This window comes from Pseudorasbora parva, chromosome 23 (assembly GCF_024679245.1).
Source record: "Pseudorasbora parva isolate DD20220531a chromosome 23, ASM2467924v1, whole genome shotgun sequence".
In the NCBI taxonomy this organism is placed as follows: domain Eukaryota; kingdom Metazoa; phylum Chordata; class Actinopteri; order Cypriniformes; family Gobionidae; genus Pseudorasbora; species Pseudorasbora parva.
Window position 1 is genome coordinate 34,166,847 of NC_090194.1, and position 26,493 is coordinate 34,193,339.

A 26,493-nucleotide genomic window follows, 5' to 3' on the forward strand; every position below is an offset into this window, starting at 1 on the left:
TTAATAAATAATAATTTGTAAATGGTTGAAGTCTTTAGAGCAACTTTATTAAAACAAGTTTGTGTATAAAACATGGTTTACAAAAAAAGATAATATTTTACATCTATCTGAATGACTACACACCATTTAACAAATAAACAACAGATAAAAACCCATGAATGAATAGCCCTGATGTCTGAGAACACTATCAGGTGAGACCTATGGGTCAGACACACACCACTGATCGTCTGCCTTTAACAGGATAATGTGCGGTTAGGGAAAAACACCACTGATGCGGTTCACTATAAGGATGCTGTATGAAGGAAATTAAATTGTATGACTGATACTAAGATAAGTCTGCAGTATGAGGAAATGTAATGGGTAACAAAACATCAAACAACTTGCATGAAAGACACACCACCCCAAATGCATCATAATCGAACTGGATTTATCTATCAACACTACGCTCTGGTGGACGATGAGGTTTCATAAAAAGAAAACTGACGTATGAGATATGCACATTGTGAAAAACTTTCTTAATCCAGCATTTAAAAAAAAGGGCGGAGTACAATTGTAACCGATACACAACAAATGATTTAATAAAATATTTTCAGCATTGCTTGGTCATAGAGTCGTACATGAAACCCATGAGTGAACAGTTTTCAGACGTGGGCTATGAATATGGCATCAGTATCGGTCATTATGTGTTCTCAGACAGCAAGCAAGTCTTCAACCCTCCCACGGTGGGCTCCGCCGGCCGTCTACTTCTGTCTCCACGTGGTACAGCATGTCGGCCAGTGTGTGTTCAATGACGGCGCCCCAGCCCATGTCACTCATCTGATGATACACGACAAGGACAAAAACACCATGAAAATAGGGTGTGATAACTGACAATAGTTGTAAAGCATGCAAGTAAAGCATAAATTAACAGGGTAATATAGCTAATATTATATATATATATATATATATATATATATATATATATATATATATATATATATATATATATATATATATATATATTTTTTTTTTTTTTTTTGTGACAAAACTCAAAACATTGTTATTTATGTATGTGCATTGAAATATGGAATTACAAAGCTGCCAAAAACATAACACGAAGAGAAACCAGCACATGTGGAAATAAATGTGGAACAAATTATACATAAGGAAATAGAATTATACATACGAATTTATTTGTGTTTATTACATTTTAGTATATTTATTTTTTACATTTCTTCATATTTATGCATGCATGTATGTATTATTTTTGCAGCTTTGGAACTCTATACAGAAATGGCAAATAAATGCTGATACTTTTCAATATGATCAGTAAAAAAAAATAAAAAAATTATATATATATATAATACATATACAGTTATTATAGTTAAAGTAAACCCAGAATTTTTTTTTTTAGCTGAAATAAAATAAGCTTGGTTACATATATATATATAAACTATTCAGCTAGTTGCTGAAGCATTCATTCAAAGAAATTATCAACATGCAAAAAAGGGCACCAACAAAATAATGAATAACTGATTATGTAATAGTCAATGTGAGCTCTTTCCTGTGAGTTTGTTTTTCTATGCATCTTTTTTTTCATAGTGAAATAAAACCTTGTAGCTGTAGCTTAAGTAATAATTTTGTCAGATAAACACCTAACCTAGTTTAGTGTTTTGTTCTTCCTCATATTTAAAAAATATACAAAAAAACTTCCTCATATTTTGAAGGTTTGATCAAACTTGTAGGGTCATTAAACAAATATCTCCTCCTCCATCCCTTTTGGCCAAAATTCAAAAATAAAAAAAAGAAATAAAGCAATAAAACTATATAATTAAAAAACCTAACTATAAAATATTTAAAAAGTATCTCGATACTAAGAAATCACTGCATAAGCCGAAGAGAAAACAAATGCCTTTCCCAGACTGTTCCAATAAAGCACACACTTCCTTAGAATATCATTGAGTGCATTAATTCTACGTCATCCGCAGTATTAATGTCTTCTCTAGAATGAAACGGCCAAAGCCTTTAATAATAAGGTGTAGTACAGAGTCCACTGTTTTCCATCATACAATGCATCTCTGTCTCACGTTTAAAACGAACCATCATTGTGGCACTGCAATTATTTATATACGGTCGGTGCACTTTCAGATTTAAAACTTTGCAGGATGTTTTCATTCACTTAGACCTGTTACACATTACATATAAAGACATTTTTAAAAATCATAACTCAGAGCCCTAGTAGAAAAATGTCTTTATTTTGGCAATTACCCATAGGAATATATCAATAATAGGAAAAGTATTGTGATATGTGATTTCATACTTACTGGCTGATACGTGATGTCTTTTGGTGGGTATTTAAAGTGTGGTCCAAAATTAACAGACACCTGGAAAGTGGAAAGAGCATTAATGATTGTATGGGCCCATTGGTTTTGGATCATAGATGTGCGAAACGCTACTTTCAGTTGCAAGTCTTTCATACGGCACCATCTAGTGTATTTACAGAGTAACTCATGGCAGTTTTTTGATACACATCTTAAAGCAGGGGTGTAAAACGTGCTTAGCTGGACTGGAGGAAACTTCAAATTAGAAAAAGGACATGAACTGTGATGCAGTGAAAATGATTCACCCACAGACAGTTATAGATAGACAGCACAAATTATATAATTTAATATAATGCATACACCGATCAGACATAACATTATGACCAGCTTCCTAATAGTGTGTTGGTCTCCCTTTTGCTGCCAAAACAGCCCTGACCCGTCGAGGCATGGACTACACTAGACACCTGAAGGTGTGCTGTCATATCTGGCACCAAGATGTTAGCTGATTTCCGTTTCCACCGAAATTACCCGGAACAATTTGTTCCAGGAACTTTTTTTTACAGGAACTGTGCTGCTTTTGTTGGTTATGTATTGGTTTACTAAAGAGGTAATTAACAAAAAGAGCACTAGCGTATTCTAAAAGCTTGTAAAGCTAGATTTAAAATGACAATGTGTTATCCGCAGCTTTACGTACATTGACCGTGAGATGGCTGAAACGAACGCGCGCCATCAGACAGAGAGAGAGCAAGACTGATATTTACTGAACGCAGAACGAACCTCGCAGAAGACTTTTAAAAATGCAGGTTGAAATAAAAGGCGGCTTGAGCTTAACCAATTAGCATGTTCAGCAATCAGCACCCATGTCCCGCCCTCGAAACTTCCGGAGCTTTAAAAAACTACTACCTCACGAGCAGGGCCATTTGGAGGGGTAAATATTTACCCGTAACTTCATTTAGACCCTGGTTCCTGCGGTCGAAACACACTGAGTACCACCACAAAGTTCCTAGTTCCTGAGGAAAGTTCCTGCGGTGGAAACGCGGCTTAAGTCCTATAAGTTGCGAGATGGAGCCAGGGTTTTTCCTGGGTCAGAAATGGTCTTCGGTGGTGGCTGTCTAGCTGACCAGACATGGTCATCCACATACACGCGAGCACACACACACACACACACACACACACACAGTAAAAGTATATATGCGTGATATGTGAGCCCAATACAGACAATAAATGTCAAATAAATGCAAATAATCTTTTTTTTTCTCTTTTTTTTCTCATTATGTATGATGTCTTGATGTGTTTCTTTTGTTCCCTGTTTTTACCCAGTTTGTATGGTTACTGATGAATTATTTTAGCAACAATCATTAAAAAATAGCATTAAAAATGTAATAACAAATAGTCTCATTCTCTACCATATCTACAATTTAATAAGATTATCAGCCAGCTATCAACAACTTGCGTTGCTCTGGTTTCACCTTATTCCAGTCTAAACTAATTTTTTTGTGGTAATTTACTACACATTATCAATATAAATACCCAAAATAAATACAGGAAAATACTGTGGATTATTAAGACTAATTCTTACTAACCCCTCTTGTTTAATGGGGTAAGCACACTTGCATTCTCATTTCAGAGGTGTTGTGAGTAAATGATTAAACACTGATTCGTGAGTTCAGTATTGGACAGATCAGTTCAGTAAAATGACTCGGTTCAAATTAGTCATTAGTTCGTGAATCGGACAATAGCGGACGTGTATGTGTGAATCCAGACTGTTAAAACAACGCAAAAGATTTATCACAGAAAACGCTTTATAAGGATATTTTTCAGTGTATTTGAAAGTATGGTTTATGGCCACTGCGTGTGCAAAACGTCTCTCAGAAGAGTTGCGTTTATTGAGCGCAATTCACACCCAACAGCAATTCAAGGGAAAAAAATTGCAAACACGCCACGTGGAACATGGAGTCAGTCTTCCGGCCTTTTACTTTTGTGTAAGTTCCGCTGATTTTGATTGATATGCGCGAGTGAGAAAGAGCTCAGACGGTGATCGTTTTGAAGACAGAGAGTGCGCAGCTCTCTGCTCGTTCTGTCACTCAGTTAACGTGTGTCCTGTCACGTGCATTAGTCATCCACATCAATATATAAATCACAATAACTCATCAAATAAGGCCTTGACAGGACAAAAATTTGTTTTGGCAGCCGCCAAAAAAATTTCAATGTAGGAAAAACCCTGGGAGCCTTCATGAATCGGACTCGTTTGTTCAGCACATCCCACAGATGCTCGAATGGATTGAGATCTGGGGAATTTGGAGGCCAAGTAAACACCTCAATCTCAGATAACTCAGATTATCAAGATAAAGGTAAATAATGCGTCTCTGGTGGTCGTAGTAATGGTGCAGTAAATCTACACTTAGCTAGAGAAGTTGTGTAAACGGCCAGATTGTTTTTCCGTACCGTGCAGCTCTTGTAGAGGGATATGGCGGGGTAGTACATCCCCTCAAACAGATTATCATAGGCCACACCTTGGTTCACTCCGTTCTTGAAAAATATCATCTATAAAAAAAAACAAAACAAAAAAAAAGAGACATCAGTGATAAATAATGCAATAATTTGCATGCATGTGGATACACTGCAATGAAAAACTCACTCGGCTGGTACTGGTGGGTTTTAAACTCTTCTCGGCCTTGTCCACGTAATCTTTCTCTTCAAAGTACAAGTAGCTTTTGAATTTGATCAGAGCCTTTAAGGAGAATCAACAATATTAGCACTTCAAATGATGACATTAGAGACATGAATTATATGACATGAACTAAAAGTAAAAATCATACTATTATGTGTTAAAAAAAAAAAAAAAAAAGTAAAAGAACTATTCAATGTGTTCATACCTTGTCCTTGTACGTGTCAGGCAGAGCCTTGGCGGTTTCGGTCTCATCTGGAAGCTCAATGAAAAAGCCCAAGATGTCGCCCTGCCCGTAGCTGTCAGAGTAATGCTTTCCTATGGACTGATGGAAGCGTGTTCCTTTCTTACTGCGCCAGGAGTAGCTGAACTTATCATAACCCAGGGGAGCTTGAAGGTTTCCTGGGAGAAGACATACAATGAATGAACACAAGTAAATACACAGAGGAGGATATTGCCGTACAAGTTGCACCCAAGTCAAAATTGCATTGTTGAGAAAGAGAAGAAAAAAATTTCACATCCAAAAAAACAAACAAAAAACAAATATCAACACCAAGCCTAAACAAACGCATTTAACACAAAACTGAAACTACCATCATGTGGTAAAGTGCTTTAGTAATTTTAATTTTAGTGCAAAAGTTTTTTATTTATTTTTTATGTTTTTTAAAGAAATCTCTTCTGCCTACCACAGCTGCAACTTACAGTTTTCTATTGTAGTATATTTTAAAATGTTATTTATTTCTTTGATCAAAGCTGAATTTTCAGCATCATTACTTGTCTTCAGTGTCACATGATCCTTCAGAAATCAAAATAATGTGGATTTGCTACTCAAGAATATTATCATCAATGTTGAAAACATTGATTTCAAAACGTTTTTGCTGCTTAATATGTTTGTGGAAACTCCAGTGAAAAAGAAATGTAAGCAAATTAATACTTTTTTTTAGCAATAACCCAAAAAAATTACAGTAAAGTCATTTATTACGTTAAAAAAGATCTCTATTTCAAATAAATGCAGTTTTTTTTGGACTTTCTATTCATCAAAGAAACCAGAAAATATATGAAGTCGTTACATTGATGATAATAGTCAGAAATGTCATATGATTTCTGAAGGATCGTGTGACACTAAAGACTGGAGTAATGATGCTGAAAAATCAGCTGTGACCACAGGAATAAATTACATTTTACTATATATTCAATATATTATTTTAAATTGTAATCTCTCACAGTTTTATGTTTTTTACTGTCAAATAAATTATTCCAAACTTCTGACCAGTAGTGGACCTCTCTCATTCAGCACAAATCTAAATATATATTTTGCACATTGTGCATACTTGCTGTTAATTGCATAATACTGTACAAGTCACAGCACAATTTAGATGATAAAAATGCAGGATATATGCAGAAAAAATGTGCAGATGCTTTTTAAATTAATTTATCCTCACTCATATTAACAGCCTCCAACACAAGGTAAAAATGAACAAAACATTTAAACAATGCAAAGAGTAGCATTACTACAGACATAACCACTACAGATATTATACAGACAAGACCCCACAACAGTAAGATTAGTGTTTAATTTATGTGTGGTTACATCCTTATAAAGCCTGCTTTAACAGTTGACCTATGACCTCGAAATGATCAACATTTGCTAAAAAACCTGTTGCACTCCATCTACTACATGCCTTCTGAAGGAAAGTGTTTTAAAAAGGTCTTCGTATAATTGTACAAATATCCAACATAAAGGCATGATGCCTGCATTTTTACTGTGAAATCTTTACTGATTTTTAAAATAAACATAAGTATAACTTCTATATTAATAGTAACATTTCAAAATGAACACTTAATGGACTGAAGTAACCCATGCTCACTTGATTATCCATGCATCATGTTTTAGAAAAACCTTCCTCAAAAGCCAGAGGATCAGATTTAATTATCAGATTTGAGTCACATTTTTAAAAGATTTTATTATCTTACCAAGACATATTATTGTCAGACGAAATACACTGATAATGTGTCCTGGAATAATGATTTTTAGTTCATTCTAGTGCTGAACGATTTAGAAAAAAATAATTTAATTGCATTATTTTAACTAGACTCATATTCTCACTCATTTATCCACTGACACAGCTGCATGTGTGGGCACTCTTCACAAAGTGCACGGGAGGATTTGAAATCAGCCTCAAGTCAGTGAGTATCCTATTTTTAATATAGAAGCACACTGCACGCCAAAATACATAAATGAAGCCCAAGAATGGCCTTTGTAATTGGCTTCAACTTTCTAAAACACGCAACGTCAAAACGCATATTATATAGTATGAGCAAAACAATATCAGATAGACTGTTCTTTTTTGAAGTGGTTGCTTCCTCTGCAGACTGCTTTACTCTCATGCAAACAGACTGTTTTTGCAGCCTTTTTTTTTTTAAATCATGTTTTATCAATGCGATCGCAAATGCAATTAATCGTTCAGCTCTTGTTCATTCACACTACTGCTAATTTTCATGAATCTGGCCATGCATTCACACACATCCCTTAAAGACTGCTTGATTTTATACACCTTTGGCCATGGAAGTTGTCTGGCTATCACCAGACCAAGCTCAATTTAAATTTGAACATTGGTCTGGGCAATCTGCTCTGTATTTTCTACTTCACAAGGGCAGGGCTGGACTAGGGCTAGAATTCGGCCCTGGCAAACCCAGCCCAACCGGCCCATGAGTTCCCTGTGAATGTTTTGTCTGGGGTTGGGGCCTTAAATTGGAGAAAATAAACAAAACTAGAACAAGGACAAATAATGATAGATATTATCGAATGTGCTGCAAATGCAGATAAACATAATATTGCTTTTTTGTCACAGAGAAATGCACTTGACAGTAAAGCACTGACGATTTTGAGCTAGGGTGCAGTAAAGTACATTTACTGCTTTTAAATGCTGTCATCATTTACTCACTCTCGTGTCATTTCAAACCTGTATGACTTCCGTGAAACACAAAAGATATTTTGAAGAATGTTGGCAACCAAGCCATTTTGGTCAGGCTACCCTTTGAATATTGTATGAACAAAAAAACAGACTAAAATTATTTTATTTTATGCTACACAGAAATAAATTGATTTAGGTTTGGATTGGAGTGACATTAGGGAGAGTAAATGATCACATTTTTGGGTTGAACTTATTTCTCAAGAGTTAACACAATTTAAGTAAGACACTGATATCTATCTTTCATGAGGCTATCATTGAAATATAATTTAATTAAATTTCATTAGATCTATTAAACAAGTTTAAACTTTTAAAGAGGAAAAAAGCTTTTGTTTTTAATTTAAAGCTGTTTTATAGACTGTAGTTTAACGCTAGGCCATTTTCATTTAAATGTAAGATCATGGTAGTCACAAGGTAAAAAAACAGACTGTAAAAACCTTGCTCCTTATTATATGGCTATATGGTTTCTAAAATATATAAAACATATATATTAAACTATTATATTTGTAATAAAAAAAGTAAGAGTAAATATCTGTAGAAAATACAAAAAGCCTCTATAAAAATGATTTATATTCTGCAATATTAATTTAGGTAATAATAGCAAAATATTAATAAATGTTTCTTCCAAAACACCATAATGTCTTTGCAGTTAGTAGCTGCAAGGTAAATTGTGGTTGTCGTAAAGTGAAACGTTTGTGTGTATTAACATTTTCCACTTTACCTCGTCATGAATAGGCTACATGCTCACAGCTGTTTTCAGCTGATTCAACGCAGAACCCCGTATGTTCCTATATCACACGATTGTATAAAACAAAATAAGTCAAAGTGCCGTTCATAGAGCAGTATTTAAACACAGCGTAGTTTGTCAGCGGCTGCCTTTTGCGGATATTCGCCTTTTGCATTTCCAAGCGCTCAAATAATAAATAAATAAATAAATAAAAAAGCGTCAATTCAGAATACAAACCAATGGGCCGCTGTCGGTGCACGATGTCAGTGGCACACACAAAAAAAATCCTATCGGCTCCGAAGTGCGTCTGCCCACCGGGAAAATGCCCGGTATGCCAGATTACCAGTCCAGCCCTGCACAAGGGGCGTAATCAACTGGCATTATTTGAATAACTGTACGCAACTAGATAGTCCTTCAACCAATCAGACCACAAGAGGCATGTTTAACAGGCAACGACCCATCATTTCTCTATCCATCACCGTGTTAAACCCGCCCATAGCGCACCAGGTGGATAAGCCAGTCTGTGATTGGTTCCCGCAAAAGTGTAACAAAAGCAGTAGAAATGAATGTGCGGGTTTCCAGACTGAGCTGCAAATCGCAAACAGATCAGGCTGGGTTTACCCAGTCTACCATGGAAGTGATTGGAACACCTGAATTCAGTGTTTTGGACGGGTCACAATACTTTTGACAATATATTGTATTTAAGAAAATACAGAAAGCTTCTGTAACTCTTAGCAGGCTGAACAGTGTTGTTAAAGTACAGACCTAAAGGCTGTGACCAGCCCAGTCGAGCCGCAGTGTCTGGAGGCATCTCATCCACAGTGACCTCAAAATACCACGAGCCCTTTCTGACCCCATGAGACGCTCGGACCATTGAGTAGCCCTTCTCTCCAGTCACCGTCATCCGGTCGTCTGAAATCTTTAGCTGTGGAGCTGAAATTGCCAAAAAGATAGTTAACTATTGTACATTGTACAAGGTTTATTGTGATTGAATGTTCTAGGTGACAAACGTACCTCTGTCATGCAATGCCAGCAGCACTCTCTCATACAGACACGCGCGGTACAGGTCTCCAGGGATGGGTTTTCCGGCCCAGCAGTCCAGCTCCAGTTTTTCCGGATCAGGAGCATGTGGATCCGGCTCGGCTAGGATGTAGCGATAACCATCCTTATTAAAGGGGTGCTCAAGAGGGTAACCATGAGGTGGCAGGCGCTGTGCTGAGAACAGCGGGTCACTAAAACAAAGATTAAAACGAATTAAAAGCTTATTTACACACATGAATTACAGGGGCAAAAAAACTGGCATTTTGACAATTTCGTGTTTTTTCCCCCTGTTCAACCGTGAAAGAGAACTCAACAAGGCGCTGGAGTGCTGTCTGAAGAAGTTCTGTGTGCACGTTTCGAGTGTTTGTTCACATAGAGCCGCTTCACTAGCAGTGCGTCACAAACAATTTGAGTTATCTTTTGTGTCTTATCAAGCGTGATCATATTAGTGATGTCACGAGAAGAACTGATACTTCTTTACCAAGTCAGTATCAACATTTTAAAATCCTGGCTGTAGTTTTTCTAAGGTACCGCAAGTACCGAACATTTATGCACTTCAGCATGTAGGCCAAAACAGATTATCAGAGCAAATCAGTCATTTTAAAACTTACTGGGAGACGTCATTTCACAATCGGTGTTAGTGATTTAGCGGTAACATCTCTCTCTAAATGCACAAATGGCTTCATAGTATTCACATTGATTTTGCTCTGCAAGCGAGATCCCAATACAAGTCTTTAGCACACATTGTTTTATATCAGTTTTTTTATCATTATCTCATTTTATACCAGTTTATAAATTCAAGAGATTTTAAACTATAAAGTTCTCGCATGTTCTCTGAGAGATGGTCTTCAGCCAGTGAGTGCTCACCTAAAGCGTGCACACGTATAGCTGCTAAATGTCAGATTTTTGTGGACTATTAGCCTAAAAAAAAAATCCAATCAGGTTCCAATACACACAATTGTCAAAATGCCCGTCTTGGCAAATATTCACTTTGGTCATGTGAATGTTAACAGCATATTGTCTCCATCTATAAGGTCTTAGTGTTGGAAATTAGGGCTGAACGATATTCTGTTTTAACATCGACATCGCGATGTGCGCGTGTGCGATAGTCACATCGCCGGAACATGCGATGGGAAGGGTAGTAGTATTTTTATACGGTCTATGGTAGTAGCCCATGGTGTATTAAGGAAGCACACAGTAAACACGAGTTTGTTGCTGGAGTGACATGCACGTTCCTCATGCCTGCACAGTGAGCTGTGCCGCTGCTCACCGCTCACGGCCAAACATTCACTGCTAAAATGCGCACCGAAGAGGATCTGAAGAGGTACAAAAAAAAAAAAAAAAAAAAAAAGGTTCGTACCAGAAATCATCTTTTTGGGACTATTTTGGCTACATAAAGGAGGATGTTGAACAAAAAGAGGCACTTTGCATGGAGTGTCTTGTGGCCACAAAACAAGAAAACACCACCCATTTGTCTGATCACTTAAAACGGCACCACAAAGATCTTTACGACGAATACAAAGCAGGGCTCGACATTAACGCTTGTCCGGGATATGTGGGTGTTTTGAAGGGACAAGTGAAAGAGAATTTTACTTGACTGACGGAGCCTGATTAAAACACAAAATAACTAGCGAATCACCAAAATGAAAGAATTTGTGTGCATTTATTTAGTGTAAGTGGTGATCGATTGTGGATAATATATAATGAACTGACGATAATAAGGTCGTGCTGTTCACGCTCGTGCAGCCTCTCCAGGAGAAATCACAACACTAGAGCGTTTTCCTGAATATAATCACGACTGAAAATGACACTGATTTCATATGACAGTTCCATAAACAAGTAACATTCACTTAGAACAAAAACACTAAATATTGCATCTAAAATGTAAGTGACTATTTCAGCAGTGAAAATCGTTCATAACAGACCCGTAACACGTCTCACTCACAGCAACAAAGGGTGAACGATTCAGCGTTCGAATGAATCGTTTGAATGAACGACTCAGTGACTCACTCATTAAGACGGTCACCTGCTGCCACCTACTGGAGGTTTAGTTTCATGTTTACACATACTTTCCAACATTTCTTTTTGTCACTTGTAATGAAGCTTGCTTATTAGTGAAATTATTAATATCACGGAATGGTAATTATTGACTTTAGCCTGGATTGATGGCTCTCAATATCGCAATATATATCGTTGGGGGAAAAAATATCGCAATGTAATTTTTTTCCAATATCGTGCAGGCCTATTGAAAATTATATTTTTTTAAGTAGAAAATAATATTTATGTAAAGAAATATATTAAATTAAAAAGTGCTTAAAAGTACACAACTCTTCTTAATGTAAGGAAGCTTTTTCCCTCACGTGCAACCTTTTTAAAGCACTGAGTAATTAGTTGGGTTAGTAAAATAACGAAATTATAGATTAAGTATAAAAAATATTTATGTAAAAAGATATAGTAAAATAAGTGTTTAAAAGTGCACAACTCTTCTTAAGTGGAAGGAAGCTTTTTTCCCTCGTGCAACAATAGCCTATATAAATTGGGTCATTAATTGGGTTAGACAAATAACATTATATTTTTTAGGTAGCCTAGAGAATAATATGTATGTAAAGAAATATATTAAAATAAAAAGTGCTTAAAAGTATATAACTCTTAGTGGAATTTTTCTCTCTCTCACGTGCAACCAATAGCCTGTAGAAAGCTGAGTCGGGTTAGGCTAAAATAATCTCACGTAAAAACCTTTATAAAAATTAAGCACCGTAATAAACATTTTACATTTTTCAAACAGTCTCAATGGTGGTTACCGATTAGGCTACAGTAATTCTGGCCGAAATTGCTTAGTCACCTTTCTGGCTGTTGTTGTAAATGGTTATATGTTTGCATGTTTCTTAAAAAAAATCAATGACTTCTGTCCACTGGAACGCTATTGCTTTTATCCGCTATTCATTTAAAACGGTTTATTTAAAGCAATTATTTTCCAAACAGATGGAATTAGAAATACAGGCCTGCCCCTAATAAAAGTCTGCTTCAAATAAAAGCTGGTTCCCTTCGGCAGATCAGGTAAATAAAGGCCCCGGTCTTTATTTGAGGAATTACGGTAATTGCATGTGAAAAATGTAAACATTTATTCTGTTGTGGCACTTGAAAAAATGATTTGCCTCCTAACTTTTTCCATTATAGGAGCCAATGGCTCCTTAATTGATAATTTTGTCTGGAGCCCTGGATTTGAGTATAATGTATAATTTCCACCGGAAGATCCAGTTATGACATTATGATGAATCATTGCAGGGTCAAACAGAAATTATGAATAGTTCACAAAAAGATCAATAACACAATGAACTATCACTTCATGTGCTTGTTGTCATACCTGCGGGTTCTTTTGGCAGCTCCAGCAGCGGCTCCATCCTGTTGCTGCTGTTGTTTGCGCTTGGCTCCTCTGCCTTTTCCTGTAGCAGCTGGAGGAAGCCCACCTGTGACAGATCCATACCAGAGTCTCTGTTCAAAAACTGATGATGCAGAATCAACCTCAGCCTAATTCACATGCTCTGATCATCCAAAGATAACGTAAAGCCCAAAGCCAAACGCTTGCAGCAGTTTACAGACAGAGCAGACCGGCTGAGTGTTGATCGGGAACTGAGTTCAATCTAATAGCCATGGCGTTTGACAAACACAACGGATAGAGTGTGAAAGCAATTAGCTTCAATGACAGTCCATTCATATGTGCCAAAAGCCATGACAGTTAGATTTCACTGTCTAACAGGGAAGAGAGGGGGCACAAGCACACAGAAACATGAATTAGTGCCGACATCAGGCTGCAGATTGAGGGAACGTGCCCAAAAGGAGCAAGCAAGTCAACCAAGAGAGCAAAGATCAATGCAAAGCCAGGGGAAGTTACAGGAGCACCAAACATCAGCCTTCGACTTCAAAAGCCACACGAAAAACGATCCATATTCACCTGAAAAACTTGATCCACCTGGAATACAACGCACAGCTTTAAAGGAACTCCCTCAGCATTGCAATCAAATATGCAACTTTAATAATTTCTGGAATTTAGAGCTGTCTTGTCTTACCGTTCAACCCTCCAGCACCTGTGATGGTTGTCATCTGCTTCTGGTTGTCATATGACGGCCCAATATTGCCCAGATCCTGAGCCATTAAAAATACAGAACATATAACAAACTCAAATGATCAAAGCAGTTTTAAGATAAGTAAAGGAAAAACTGGGTATGTTAGTATGCATTCTGTATGAAATTGGTTTTATTTTTCCAAATACTGTATTCCACAATGCAAAGTATCCTCTTCATTCATAATTCAGGACTTTATTTTAGTATTTATTTACTAATCTCTGTTTCAGAGATAAAATGTGCTATTTATTAGGTATTTTGATGTGCTGAATTTAATTATGACAATAAAACAAATGATTGCCAATTTTTTTCCAAGATATTTAAGTTTTTACATTTTACATCTATTTGTAAAATAGTCTAGCTGTACAATTTTCAGACCAAATTTAACAGAAAAGGTACAGCAGCAGTGTTTTGGTTCTACTTATCGGTTCCTGTGTATGCATTTTAATGTGATTTTAAACCATTCAAGCTCAAAAGACTCACAGTTTTCTGTGCTCTGCACACATCCAAAATGTGCGCACAGAAAAGGTGATTTTAAACTATTTGAGCGCCAAGATGACTCATGCGCTGCTTTCTGTGCTGCGCGTACAGAACGGCTTCTCATAGTGAATAGTTATTTTCCTTGTCTATTTGCACAGCACACAAACAGACAAACAAACACAAAAAATGTCAAAATATTCTCGTAAACACAGTCGGTTATGTCTTAAGACAGTTGAAAAGAAAAGATGAAAATGCATGTGTAACAGTATGATCCCTGCAGCTCTTAAAGTGCCAGCTGATTTTCCTGATGCCGTCTCTATGATAGCGTTAATAAAACAACAAAAGATAATGAGAAAATTCACTCGCTGTTCTAGATAGAATAAATTGACTATTTTTAATAAAATGCAGTGTTATTTTACATTTGATTACAGTTTCTGAATACACTCATTTCAATCGAATCTTTGTTTTTATTTGTGCAATAGCTAATTTGTTTATTTGTTCATTATTAATTACTGGGTGTTTACTTGTCTTTAATAATGCTTGAAATTTATATTAGTAGTTATTTTTGCTCTGGTATATTCAATCCATAGGCAAAAGTTCCTTGTGTGAGTGTTTTTAGCCTGTTGATTTTTGTTCATGGTATTCAGCTACAATGAAATGTTTTGCAATAAGAACACGTGACTGATATGTTTTGTTTTTACATTATTGGAATCAAAATTAGGAATCCATAAGAATCGTTAAGCAGAATTGTAACCGGAATCGTTAAAATTATAAGGATAGCCAACCCTAATAATGAAGAACCTAAAACACTTTATTAACTGCTTCTATTCAGCTTGATACTTTAAATGTGGTTTGATGTTGCACGATCACCAAACACAAACAGCAAAGTACAGCCTGATTTAGATGTTTATCACATTTAGTGATTTTCAAAAGAGACCCGTAAACAGACATGTGTAATGAAAACGTGCGCATTGAATTAATTCAGTTGTATTCAATCACTAAAGATAACTAAACTTTTGCCATAATGATCAATTTATTTTTTTAGAAATTCTTATTTTTACATTTTAGAAAACTGATTGGGGGCAAAAGTCGTGAAAAACATTTTTTTTTCCCATACTTATCCAGACCTAGAAACTATTCAAATCAAATTCCACACCTTTCCAAACTGCGTAGCAACACTGATAATAAGCACCCTGTCTATGAAGTAAGAAAATACTTTAAAAAGTGTTATGGGTCACACCTGATCAAGCAAACCAAATTTGGGATAGTCCTCTTCAGGGTCTTTGCTGCCAGGGTCAGGATGTTCTTTCACCAGGAAAACATCACGCTCTTTACTCTGAATCCAAACAACACAAGTCAGCCCTTATAAAACCATAAATTACATAAAATAATTACAAAAATGAAGAATCAAGAGAAACTCTCAAACATCACAATTACTCACCATAGTCTTGACAATATTATTTGGCCACGTCAGTTTGCCAGGCCTCTGACGGGTCGTCATACACTCCCAGTATTTGTCAATGAAAGGTATAATGTCCTTTACAAGAGAACAAACAACACCACTGAAACCACAATACAAAAGACATGGCATCCCAATCAGTTACCTCCAGCTGAAAGCGTACCTTATCTTTAGAGAACATTGTTTTGGGATGCTCCTCTTGAGTTCTGGACCTCCATGTCAGATTTGCTAAAGCGGTGAGACACATCTCCTTCAGATCTGGGGATATAAAACAATTTCATAATAAAAAGATAGGCAAAACATGTTCTGAAAGTAATACTGATGTACTATATTGCACAATACCTAATATAACCTTATATAGCCTACGTAATATAAGATGCACCGGTCGATCAGCAATCCGGGGATTTTTTTTGGACAAACTGCTTAGCAATTATTTCTTAAAATATAGTTTGTGTGAATATATTTCAAAATATGTAAAAAAGGACGATAACACTGAAGACGGACGCAGAGAGGAGAGCCCATCCTCGAAAAATGAGGAAGAAGAATATTAATATTAAATTGGGGGTGGGGATTGATATAATTGTGCCAAAGCCATATTTGTTCGGTGAGTGATGTAGAATAAAATAACTGCAGCGAGGCGCATATGCAAGAGAGAGAGCACATTCACTGTCTAGGAACGTGAGCGTTGTCTTGCTCTCTATTATATTTAATGTGTACTGTGAAGTAACATATAAACTATGAACAGCTGTATTTTTATTAACTAAGATTAACAAAAATTAATAAATACAGTAACAAATGTATTGATTATGGTTAGTTCATGTTAGTTATTAGTCTAATCTAGTGTTTCCCAGCCGGGGTGCCGCGTCTATAATATGGGTTGTAACTTGAAAATAATGCTTTAAGTATTTTTCCGTCACTGGATACACGTGCTGGCTCCTCAGTTATACAGTAAAACAACAGCGATAAAAAAGATAAACATGGGCAAAACGGTCTCTTTGTAAAAAAAATAATATAATTTAATATGACCAGTCATTTTCACCGTCATCCCCCACGAGAACTTGCATGCGCTGTGAGAAGATCTGTCTCTGTGCACTCGTCCCAAAGCGCACACACGTCTCACAGCGCGCAAATATTGAGTTCCCTTTCAAATCTTGCACTTGAACGGAAAAAGTCACACAAAAAGTATGTCAACATGTGCATCTTGATGAGTAGCCAAGCAGACAGCTTTAGAGAACTAGACGACTATCCTTGCTTTGGGTCTTAAAGGGGCAGTAGCCTTTACTGTCTGCTTAATGTCAAACAAAAGATAGGGACATCACTCACTGCTCTTGATTGAATAGCTTTTGTAAGTTTAATAATGATTATTTTTAATTAAAAAAGTGAAATATTCAGTTATTTTACATTTAATTACTTTATTCAATTTCTCTACCTAAAACTAATGTTAGACCCACCTGAAAAACCTGAAAAGCATTGTCTATTTTATTAGTATTTTTGCTCAATAGTATTTATTTGTGCTGCTGCTTGTATTCAAGTTATTTGTTCTTATTTTCTTTATTTTTATTTGACAGTAGTCCTTTTTTGCCTGAACATAGCAAATACCGAACAGTACTGAAACCGTGAACCTAAAACCGTGATACAAACCGAACCATGAGCAATCTGTACCGTTACACCTCTAACGTAACATATGCGAGGGGCTGCCACAACTTAACTTCAGTAAGCTTGAGAATCTTTTTAGGCTAGTATTAGCTTTCTGTGATATTGAAAATGGTGAGAAGAATTATGAAATTTCAATAGTATTAACATTTGATATCATAAAAACCTTATTTCAAGCAGAAATAACTATATCATGACATCCTTATCATGCAAAAGAATTACTAATATTGTAAGATTTTGGTCATATCGCCAACCAGTTACATAAGCACCACCTCCTGTCAGGTAGGGAATTTGCATCTTCAGGCCATCTGCGATTTTTGTTTTGTGCAGGTGTGTCTTATGTAGCATAATCTTAAAACTATACTACTTCATTTAAATTAAATTAAAAACTGCTCATGCTACATGTGCGAAGCATCTTTGTTTACATCGTGATTAAAATGCAGTGGTTGCCTCTTAATTCTAATGGCTAGAGGCCAGTTTTCCCTAAAATAGAGAAAATAAACTACATACAATCCACTCAGCAACTCAATCTAAATCAGCAACCGGTATCAGAATCTACGCATTTTCTTGTAAAAAAAAAAAGGCAATCGGAATCGGCCATGAAAAATCTGGATCAGTTCATCCCTAGTCACTATTAACAGCAACAGTGATCACTAATTCAACATGGCAAACAGATCCACTTACTTGCTTGTTTCCTCAAAAAGTATGTGTTCCCACTGTGGTGACACACGTTGCAGTGAAACACATAATTGGTCATGAACGGCAGGCAAGTTCTGCAGGAATGAGAAAACAGACCGCTTAAGTACATGCATGTGGGAGAGCCGCCCATCTAAGTCAGGAGATAACAAGAGACCAACGCACGCCGTGTCAATGCTGAACGTGTCTGCTGTAAACCACTTCATGCACAGCGCACACTGCAGCTCCACATCACCCAGCTGACGGCCACTCTCATCGTCTCCGGACCCCGTCTGTGCGTCCGCTGCCTCAGAACTGTCCCCCGCCGTGTCCTGAGGACCCAAACAGACACAATGTTATGCCGTACTGGAAACATGCTTGTCACCATAAAACAGCACATTCTTTAGACATATGACTTCTGTAATGTGACTTAATATTCAGCAATATAACTGACTTGATTGCACTGACACATTTGGATGAGAACTCAACTGAGCTGGAAAATGACATCACTGATTTCTACGGAGCTGCTTTAAAGCTGAATTGAACTGAATGGAATTTAACTGATCGATTAAGAAGCAGTGTTGTTGTCAAACCAAAAATTCAGACACCAGATATCATTTTTTACTAGTGTGTGCAGAACACTACAGTTTATTTATGCAAGTGAGGAGAGCAAAATAACTCCCCAAAAATTCCTTATACAGTGACTACCAGTAAAATTTATTTTTTTTAAATGGGGCCAAAATAATTCTGACACTTTGACCTGACCATGGTTTGCTGAAGTGTTTTTCTTTAATTGCTAATGTGACCTCTTACACCACAGACTGAACAAAATGAAGCATCACTTTATCATTGGTTGACCTAAATTGGTATTATCTATCTATATGGGCCCATATTTATCAAGCTTCTCAAAGGGCTATTTTAGTCTTAAGTGCTGAAAATTCATGAAATGTACTCCTACTTTCAAACTTAAGTATAAAAGCAAGTTATCAAATTGCTTAAAGCTAAGAATCACTCTTACTCTCCCAGTTATTAAGACAGCTCGAGAGGTCTCTCAAGTGGTTAGGACTTGCCAGTAGGGGCTTGTGATGGCGCTCAGGAGACAGAGACATGCGCAAATCTTTCAATAGAGGGAGAATGTGTTCGAAATGTTTGACAACAAGCAGTTAATCAAACGGTATCCTTTGGACAGAGCAGGCATCAGTTAACAGCACACCAGTTTAAAAATTGTAATTAAGACATGGTGGAAAACCTGATTCTCTTTCATTTAAAATGTGTATATTATAATGTATTCTCTTGAAAACTCTTTATTGTAAAATGTGTGTTGGATGTAAACTCCTCTTAGGAATTTCACCATTCAATGTGAATTTATCTGAGAATATTCTTCAATAAGGACATCTATTCAGTGATTGGTTCATGCCTATGACATCATCCAAAATCCTGTTGTGGCACAGCAAAGTGTGGTAAATCAACTCTAAGACTTATGATTTAGTCCTACACTTTACTTAAAGTATGATTGGGACGCTTGATAACTAACTTTTAAGCGCAGCTTTGAGCCAAGAATTTTTTACTCTTAAGTCAATTCTTAGCAGTGTTCTTGTGAGTAATTCTAAGATGTTTGATAAATACGGGCCCAGGTATTTCCATCAAAGTTATCAGACATTATCAAGCTGAATTTGTTCTGACACTGGTCTAGTCTTTTTTTCTGTTTTACCATTTTCTAAACTATAGGAAATAAATACAATGTTAATGTGAGAAAATGTTGAAGGTGTCTGAATAAATTTTGGTTTAACTGTGTATATTTCATATACTAACTAACTGAAATTAAGACGTTTTATGTTGAAGTATTAAAATGACAAAAACTGACACACACACACACACACACACGTATATATATATATATAATGGATGTGACAGTGCGGAAATTTTCCCACTGGTTAATCAACATATGACAACACTGGTAATACCGGTATCACCGACTGGGCTTTTAAATCACTAATTCTATCGAACCGAAAGCAACATACACATGGCCGCTCGAGCAGTGTGTGCACACGGTGAATGACAGTTCGTCAGTAAATCCGGGCTCTCTGCGGCTGTGCACATTTTTGTTTTGAATTAGCCCCAATTCGGGGGCAGTTGCTTGAATTGTGGGTCTATTAGCCTATTAATCTTAATGAAAGACACAACAACAACACAGTACAATGAAAAACTCCCTTAAATAGGTGCTTTTACATTAAGTGTTGAAACCAAATCTTCCGAGATCATCTTGTCTGTCAGCTTTTCGCTCTTGTGATGAATGCTGCGTTTGCGCTGTGACACTCGTTTAGATCATGCTTTAGTAAGCATACTCATTCAGTTTTTATTTGCACTGTCTGTTCTCTAACTGAACTAAATTACTTTATTACTATAAAAAAAATTACTATAAAAAAATATCGAAAAGACAGTGCACATGATGTGACCATGTTGAGTCTGAACACCGGCAACACCGACTATTGTAGCAAGCCTAATATTATATATTAATATATTGTAGCAAGCCTAATATTATATATTAACATATAACATAAATCATTCACAATAAGAGGGAATGTGTTAAGAAAAAAGAAAAAAAACTATTTATTTTCAGATTCTCATGAATCAAATATTATACCATAGTATCCTTTCCACTGGACGACTCAGTCTCCATGTTCGTGGTCAGCTCTCCAAATGAAGAATCGCTGCAAAAACACACGTGAGAATACAAACAATATAACTTATTCTCTCTCTCTCTCTCTCTCTCTCTCTCTATATATATATATATATATATATATGGGTCATAAATCACTCATTAAGACATCACAACCCACATTTGCATGCCAACATGTAAGCTCTAAAAACACATTATTTATTTTACAGTTGGTCATCAGCAACTACTCATGATTATACAGCTCTGATAAGTGATAGTAAGAATCAATGAAATGAGCAAGGATAACGAATGTTTAGTTTCGGCAAGTACCTTTAGGTAAATAAGGAAATAGTATGTGTATGTACAGTACGAAATCTCAGTATATTAACTAAACGTCAATTGAATAACAATTAAAGATCACAGAGGATGAAAAACAAATAAAGGATCAAACGCCATGAAAACACTATGACCGTCTTCATTATAGCTCTGGACCCGAGTGCTGCTGTGGTTTACGCGTTAAAAAGCGACATTAATAACACAGATATGTCACGTAGTGCATGCGTTAATGTGTTTATTCCTCAATATCAATGTTTTCATTGAATAAAGTGTTTTTATTGGTTCTCACCCGTCTGCTGTGTCTCTCTCAGTCACAGAACGCGCCTCTGCAGCCATCTTTCAACTAACGACCAGCGACTCAAATCTCGCGATGACACTGCGGCTTCATCGCTGCCGTACTGTCCGTGATTCACACCGTGGTCAGACGCCACTGACACCTGTCGGAAAACTGTTGAATTACTATGGAACTGCGGAAAGCAGTATAGTATAGTATAGTATAGTATAGTATAGTATAGTATAGTATAGTATAGTATAGTATAGTATAGTATAGTATAGTTAAAATCTGTTAAAAATACTTTATGTTTTTGAACGACATTTTGTTTGTTTTAGGGTTATTTGTTTAATTGTTTATTTGTGTTTTTGCCTATTGTAGGCTAAATATTTTTTGTATTATTTTAAACAAACGTTTTACATTTACATTACATTTAAATTTAATAATTTAGCAGATTCTTTTATCCAAAGCGACTTACAAATATAGCACAATGTTAGAAGCAACTAAACAAACAAGGGCAACAGCCTGCAAGTGCTGTAACAACCCCAGCCTACTTAAAGGGTTAGTTCACCCCAAAAATACAAATTCTGTGAATAATTACTTACCCTAATGTCGTTTGATACCCGTAAGACCTCAGTGCATCTTTAGAAAACAAATGAAGATATTAGTGTTGAAATCCGATGGCTCAGAAAGGCCTTCATTGACACCAATGTCATTTCCTCTCTCAAGACCCATAAAGGCACTAAAGACGGCGTTACAAAGCCCATCTCACTACAGCGGCTCTACAATCATTTTATGAAGCAACGAGAATCGTTTTTGTGCGCAAAATAAAACAAAATAACGACTTATATTGATGGGCCGATTTCAAAACAAAGTTTTGAGCGTTATGAATCAGTGTAATTAAGTCATGATTTGGATTGCCAAAGTCTTGTGATTTCAGTAGTTTGGCAGTTTGACACGCGATCCGATATAAGTCGTTATTTCATTTTTTTGCGCACAAAAACTATTCAAAAACGTTGCTTCATAAAGAAAAAGACATAAAGATTGTAGAGCCGCTGTAGTGAGATGGGCTTTGTAACGCCGTCTTTAGTGCCTTTATGGGTCTTGAGAGAGGAAATGACATTGGTGTCAATGAAGGCCTTTCTGAGCCATCGGATTTCAACACTAATATCTTCATTTCTGTTCCAAAGATGAACGGAGGTCTTACGGGTGTCGAACGACATTAGGGTGAGTAATTAATGAGAGAATTTTCATTTTTGGGTGAACTAACCCTTTAAATGCCTGCATAAGCAACCAAAATGATAATTCATGTTCACGATCTGTTAAACCCAAGCCGCAGCCTCCCACAGTTTACTTTCTCTTTAACAACTTCAGCTCTGCAGCATATTTCGGTTAATTATGACGTATGCAAATTTGGATCCAAATTCGGAAGTAACATAAACTGAAATTCATCGACTGGCCAAGGTCCAGGAGGGACCAGAATCTCATTGAGCTCCATGTTAAAATGCCCAACTTTACAGAAGAAAAAAAAACATGTTTATAGCCTGGTATAAATTATGGTTTCGGTCAATATAGCAAATTTTGCCCTTCATGACAATTGTGAGGGGGTGAATTTGTTTTAATAAATCATTCATTTACATTATATATCTGCATAATTAAGGGCGTGGCCACTTTGAGTGACAGGTGGATAGCTGTTTGTCTGCTGTCTGTTAGTCATCACGTCACCTCAGCTCTGCCCACGTCCCGCCTCTTTGCCCAATTTCAGTTATCCGGGAGTTATGCACAATGACGCGTTTATGCTTCAAAACTGCACTTCAGAATCCTACGGGTGACATCACGGACACTATTGCTGCGTTCCACTCCACTATTAGAATCCCCGCCACCATTTTTAAGTGCGTTCCACTTTGTCAAGTGGACAAGGGAAGTTTATATGGACAGACCTTTTCTCCCTTGATTTACCCTGCGTCTTAACAACTCTCTAGTTCACTAGTCAGGGAACTGATCAGGACAAACGTCAATGGACTCCCTGATCAGTGCCCTGACAACTAAACTAGGGAGCTGATTGAGACGCACCCTTAGTCTACTTCACATCACGCAGCTTCATAAACCACAATGCAATGCGATTGTGACGTCACCGCATATCACGTTTAATTTACCCCACCACAAACAACTCTATGATATTTTTAATATTTTTAAAAACATTTAAAATAACCCAAATACACCTATATACATATAGAATGTTGCATTAAACAATTTCGTAAAGGAAAAAAAATTATAATAAACACACTCCATAGTGGATTCCAAGTGATCAAGGGCTTAGGGCGTTCCAGTTCAGTCCATTGCAAAGTTTCCGCCAGTAATGAGCACTCATGTAATGTAAGCAATGACGCACATCCAAGTGAACGAGACGGAGGGAAGTTAGCAAGTGAAGGGCATATTAAAAACAAACTGGAATATGCCCTTTTTTTTTTTTTTTTTTACAGTCCATGGTTAAAACCTAATACTTGCTAGCGAAGTTTTAAATCATGTTAACATAATGCTAACTAATGCTAGAAAAATGCTAAATCATGATAGCAAAACATGGTACATTATCTTAGCACCATGAATCATGTAGCAACATGCTAATTAATGCTAACAATGTGTTAAAACCATAGACTGTACAAAAAATATGGACGTAGTGTCCATAACGTTACTCATAGGATTCCGATAAGCCGCTCTAAAGCTTAAAGTAGAGACGAGCTGGCCGTCGCCATCTTGCAAGCGAGTCATCGCGTGTCACACCCGGATAACAGAAAATGGGCAGAGGCGGGGACGTGGGCGGAGCTTAGGTGACGGAATGACTATAGACGGCGGATAAATGGCTATCCACCTGTCACTCAAAGTAACCACGCCCTTAATTATGTACCACGGCCTTTATATAATGTAAACAAATGAGTTTTAAAATAATTCACCCCCCTCAGAGTTGTCATGAAGGGCAAAATTAGCCGTATAGACCAAAACCACAATTTGTACCAGGCTGTAAACATGTTTTTTTCTTCTGTAAAGTTGGGAATTTTAACATGGGGCTCAATGAGATTCTGCTCCCTTCTGGAGCCTGTCCCTAATGGCCAGTGGAGGAATTGCAGTTTACATTACTTCCTTATTGACTTCAAGAGAGATCGCGGGAGGTTGACGCTTGCTTAAAACATGCTTGCAGCATGTTAAATAATCCTAACGACATGTTAAAACAAGCTAACAAAAATGTTAATTTATTTTAACAAAGTATTAAAACATGCTTGCAAAATTTTAATGCATGTTAACAATGTGCTAAATAATGCTAACGATGTGTTAAAACGTGTTAATAAAATGTTAATCATGTTAACAAAATGTTAAATAATGCTAACGACATGTTAAAACATGCTAACAAAAATGCTAATGTATGTTAACAATGTGCAAAATCATGCCAGCAAAAGTGTTAAAACATGCTATCAACATGTTAATTCATGCTAACAACATGCTAATTCATGTAAAAATGCTAATGCATGTTAACAATGTGCAAAATATGCTTGCAAAATGCTAATGCATGATAACAGTGTGTTAAACAATGTTAGCAAGGTGTTAAAACATGTTAACAACTTGATAATTAATGCTAGGAATGTGTTAAATCATGTTAACAACATGCAAAAACATGCTAACAATGTGTTAAATTATGATAGCAATATATCATGCTAGCAACCTTTTAATCATGATAACAACATGCTAATCGTGTTAACATGCTAAATGTTAACAATATGTTAAAACATGCTAGCAATGTGTTAAATCATGTTAACAACATGCTAGTAAAAAAAGTTTACTTTCTCTGAGTAAAAGCTTCAAGCTGTTCAAATTTATTATAAACTCTCAGACCTGCTTTGTCAAGCCAACATCAAAGTTTGTCATCAAACTTTACTCAGTTCATTTAATTGTAGTTTTGTTTGTTTTATTATTGTAAAGATTTTGTATTATTTTATTAAGCTTAGTTTTGTAGTTGAGATTAACAACACTATTAACTTTAAAACAAGTGTCATCTAGTTTCTTCCTGTATGGACAGATGCTTGAACGGGATGCAAACAAACTATTTCCACAAATCAGTGTCTCTTTCTTTCAATACACAGTGGACATCAACTCCATCGTAAACCTGTAAAACACGGTTTAAACATCTATTACCACTAAAACGTCCTTTTGTTCCCCTGTAACTGCAGGACAGTAACGTGACGGACTGTTGTTACGCAGAGAGGCCAGACGCCCGCGGAGAGAATTGCCTTGTTGATGGCATGTGAAAGAGGATTGTTCAGTGCATGCTGGTTTCTCTGTTCGTCTCACTGATGTATTGTTGGCCATCTGTGACCTGCAGACAGGATGAGACCTCACATGCTTATTCTGAATCAACAATTTGTAAAAATCAAACTCAAAATACTATCACAATGTATGCTATCATGGACAAAATTATACAACATATATAGATTAGCAAATGTCCAAGATTATTCTGAGATGGATTTAATATTTCCTAACATACACATGCAAATGTGTGAAGTCTGTAATACCAGAGAACACACACATATGTGAGTGTGTGTGTGTGTGTGTGCATGTATTTATCTATATATATATATATATTCTGTTATTTCTATATTTCACAACATTACTCTTTTACTTTAACTTTAAATATTTTGTTGAATTTATATAAATATATACTTTTTATATTAAATAAAAGTTAATTTAATATTTTTACATTATTTATTTTTATATTTATTTTAGTTTAACTTAGTTTAACATGCTGTTCCAGAGACCTCACAACTTTTACTCTGGCAATTAATTATCACAAGAGCTTTTTACGTGATCAACCACCGTAAAATCGATACAACATATATGGTATCATGGACAAAATTATTTAAAAAAAATAGATTAGCAAACATTCAAGATGCGATTGTTTTCTTGTATCCAACTAAACTAAATATAATAGGAGTTAACATGCTAGATGCCATAATAAATAGTGAATTTTAAAGGGACAGTTCACCCAAAAATGACAATTCTGCCCTCATTTACTCAACATCAAGTTGTTCCAAACCTGTATGAATTTATTTCTTCTGCTGACAATATTTCAAAGAATGTGGGT

At 36.2% G+C, this 26,493-nt stretch overlaps 1 protein-coding gene across 3 annotated transcripts; it reads right to left on the minus strand.

The window, feature by feature from the left end:
- Positions 1–25: 25 nt before the first annotated feature.
- Positions 26–21,496, minus strand: ash2l (ash2 like, histone lysine methyltransferase complex subunit). 3 transcript variants are annotated; one of them, XM_067433741.1, is made up of 17 exons: positions 21,381–21,496; positions 20,741–20,807; positions 18,283–18,428; positions 18,106–18,194; positions 15,932–16,026; positions 15,751–15,846; positions 15,550–15,645; positions 13,776–13,851; positions 13,661–13,696; positions 13,073–13,175; positions 9,682–9,899; positions 9,433–9,600; positions 5,177–5,370; positions 4,939–5,031; positions 4,746–4,844; positions 2,304–2,363; positions 26–816 (listed from the first exon to the last, which is right to left on the minus strand). In XM_067433741.1, the coding sequence occupies exons 1-17, from the start codon at positions 21,425–21,427 to the stop codon at positions 709–711; spliced, it is 1,791 nt and encodes a 596-aa protein (XP_067289842.1). In that variant the 5' UTR covers positions 21,428–21,496; the 3' UTR covers positions 26–708. The 3 variants fall into 3 exon arrangements, with proteins under 3 accessions (XP_067289842.1, XP_067289843.1, XP_067289844.1); XM_067433742.1 differs by having other exon boundaries at positions 13,661–13,678; positions 21,381–21,495; XM_067433743.1 differs by lacking the exon at positions 13,661–13,696 and having other exon boundaries at positions 21,381–21,494.
- Between the last annotated feature and the right edge of the window lie 4,997 nt (positions 21,497–26,493).

What these genes read in the sequence shown, in the direction of transcription:
- ash2l (XM_067433741.1), bottom strand. Translation starts at nt 21,427, where the DNA reads ATGGCTGCAGAGGCGCGTTCTGTGACTGAGAGAGACACAGCAGACGG. An exon ending in GAGAGAGACACAGCAGACGG is followed by an intron (nt 20,808 to 21,380) that starts GTGAGAACCAAT and finishes GTGTTTTTGCAG; the next exon opens with CGATTCTTCATTTGGAGAGC. An exon ending in AGGTGCTGGAGGGTTGAACG is followed by an intron (nt 13,697 to 13,775) that starts GTAAGACAAGAC and finishes GTTCCTTTAAAG; the next exon opens with CTGTGCGTTGTATTCCAGGT.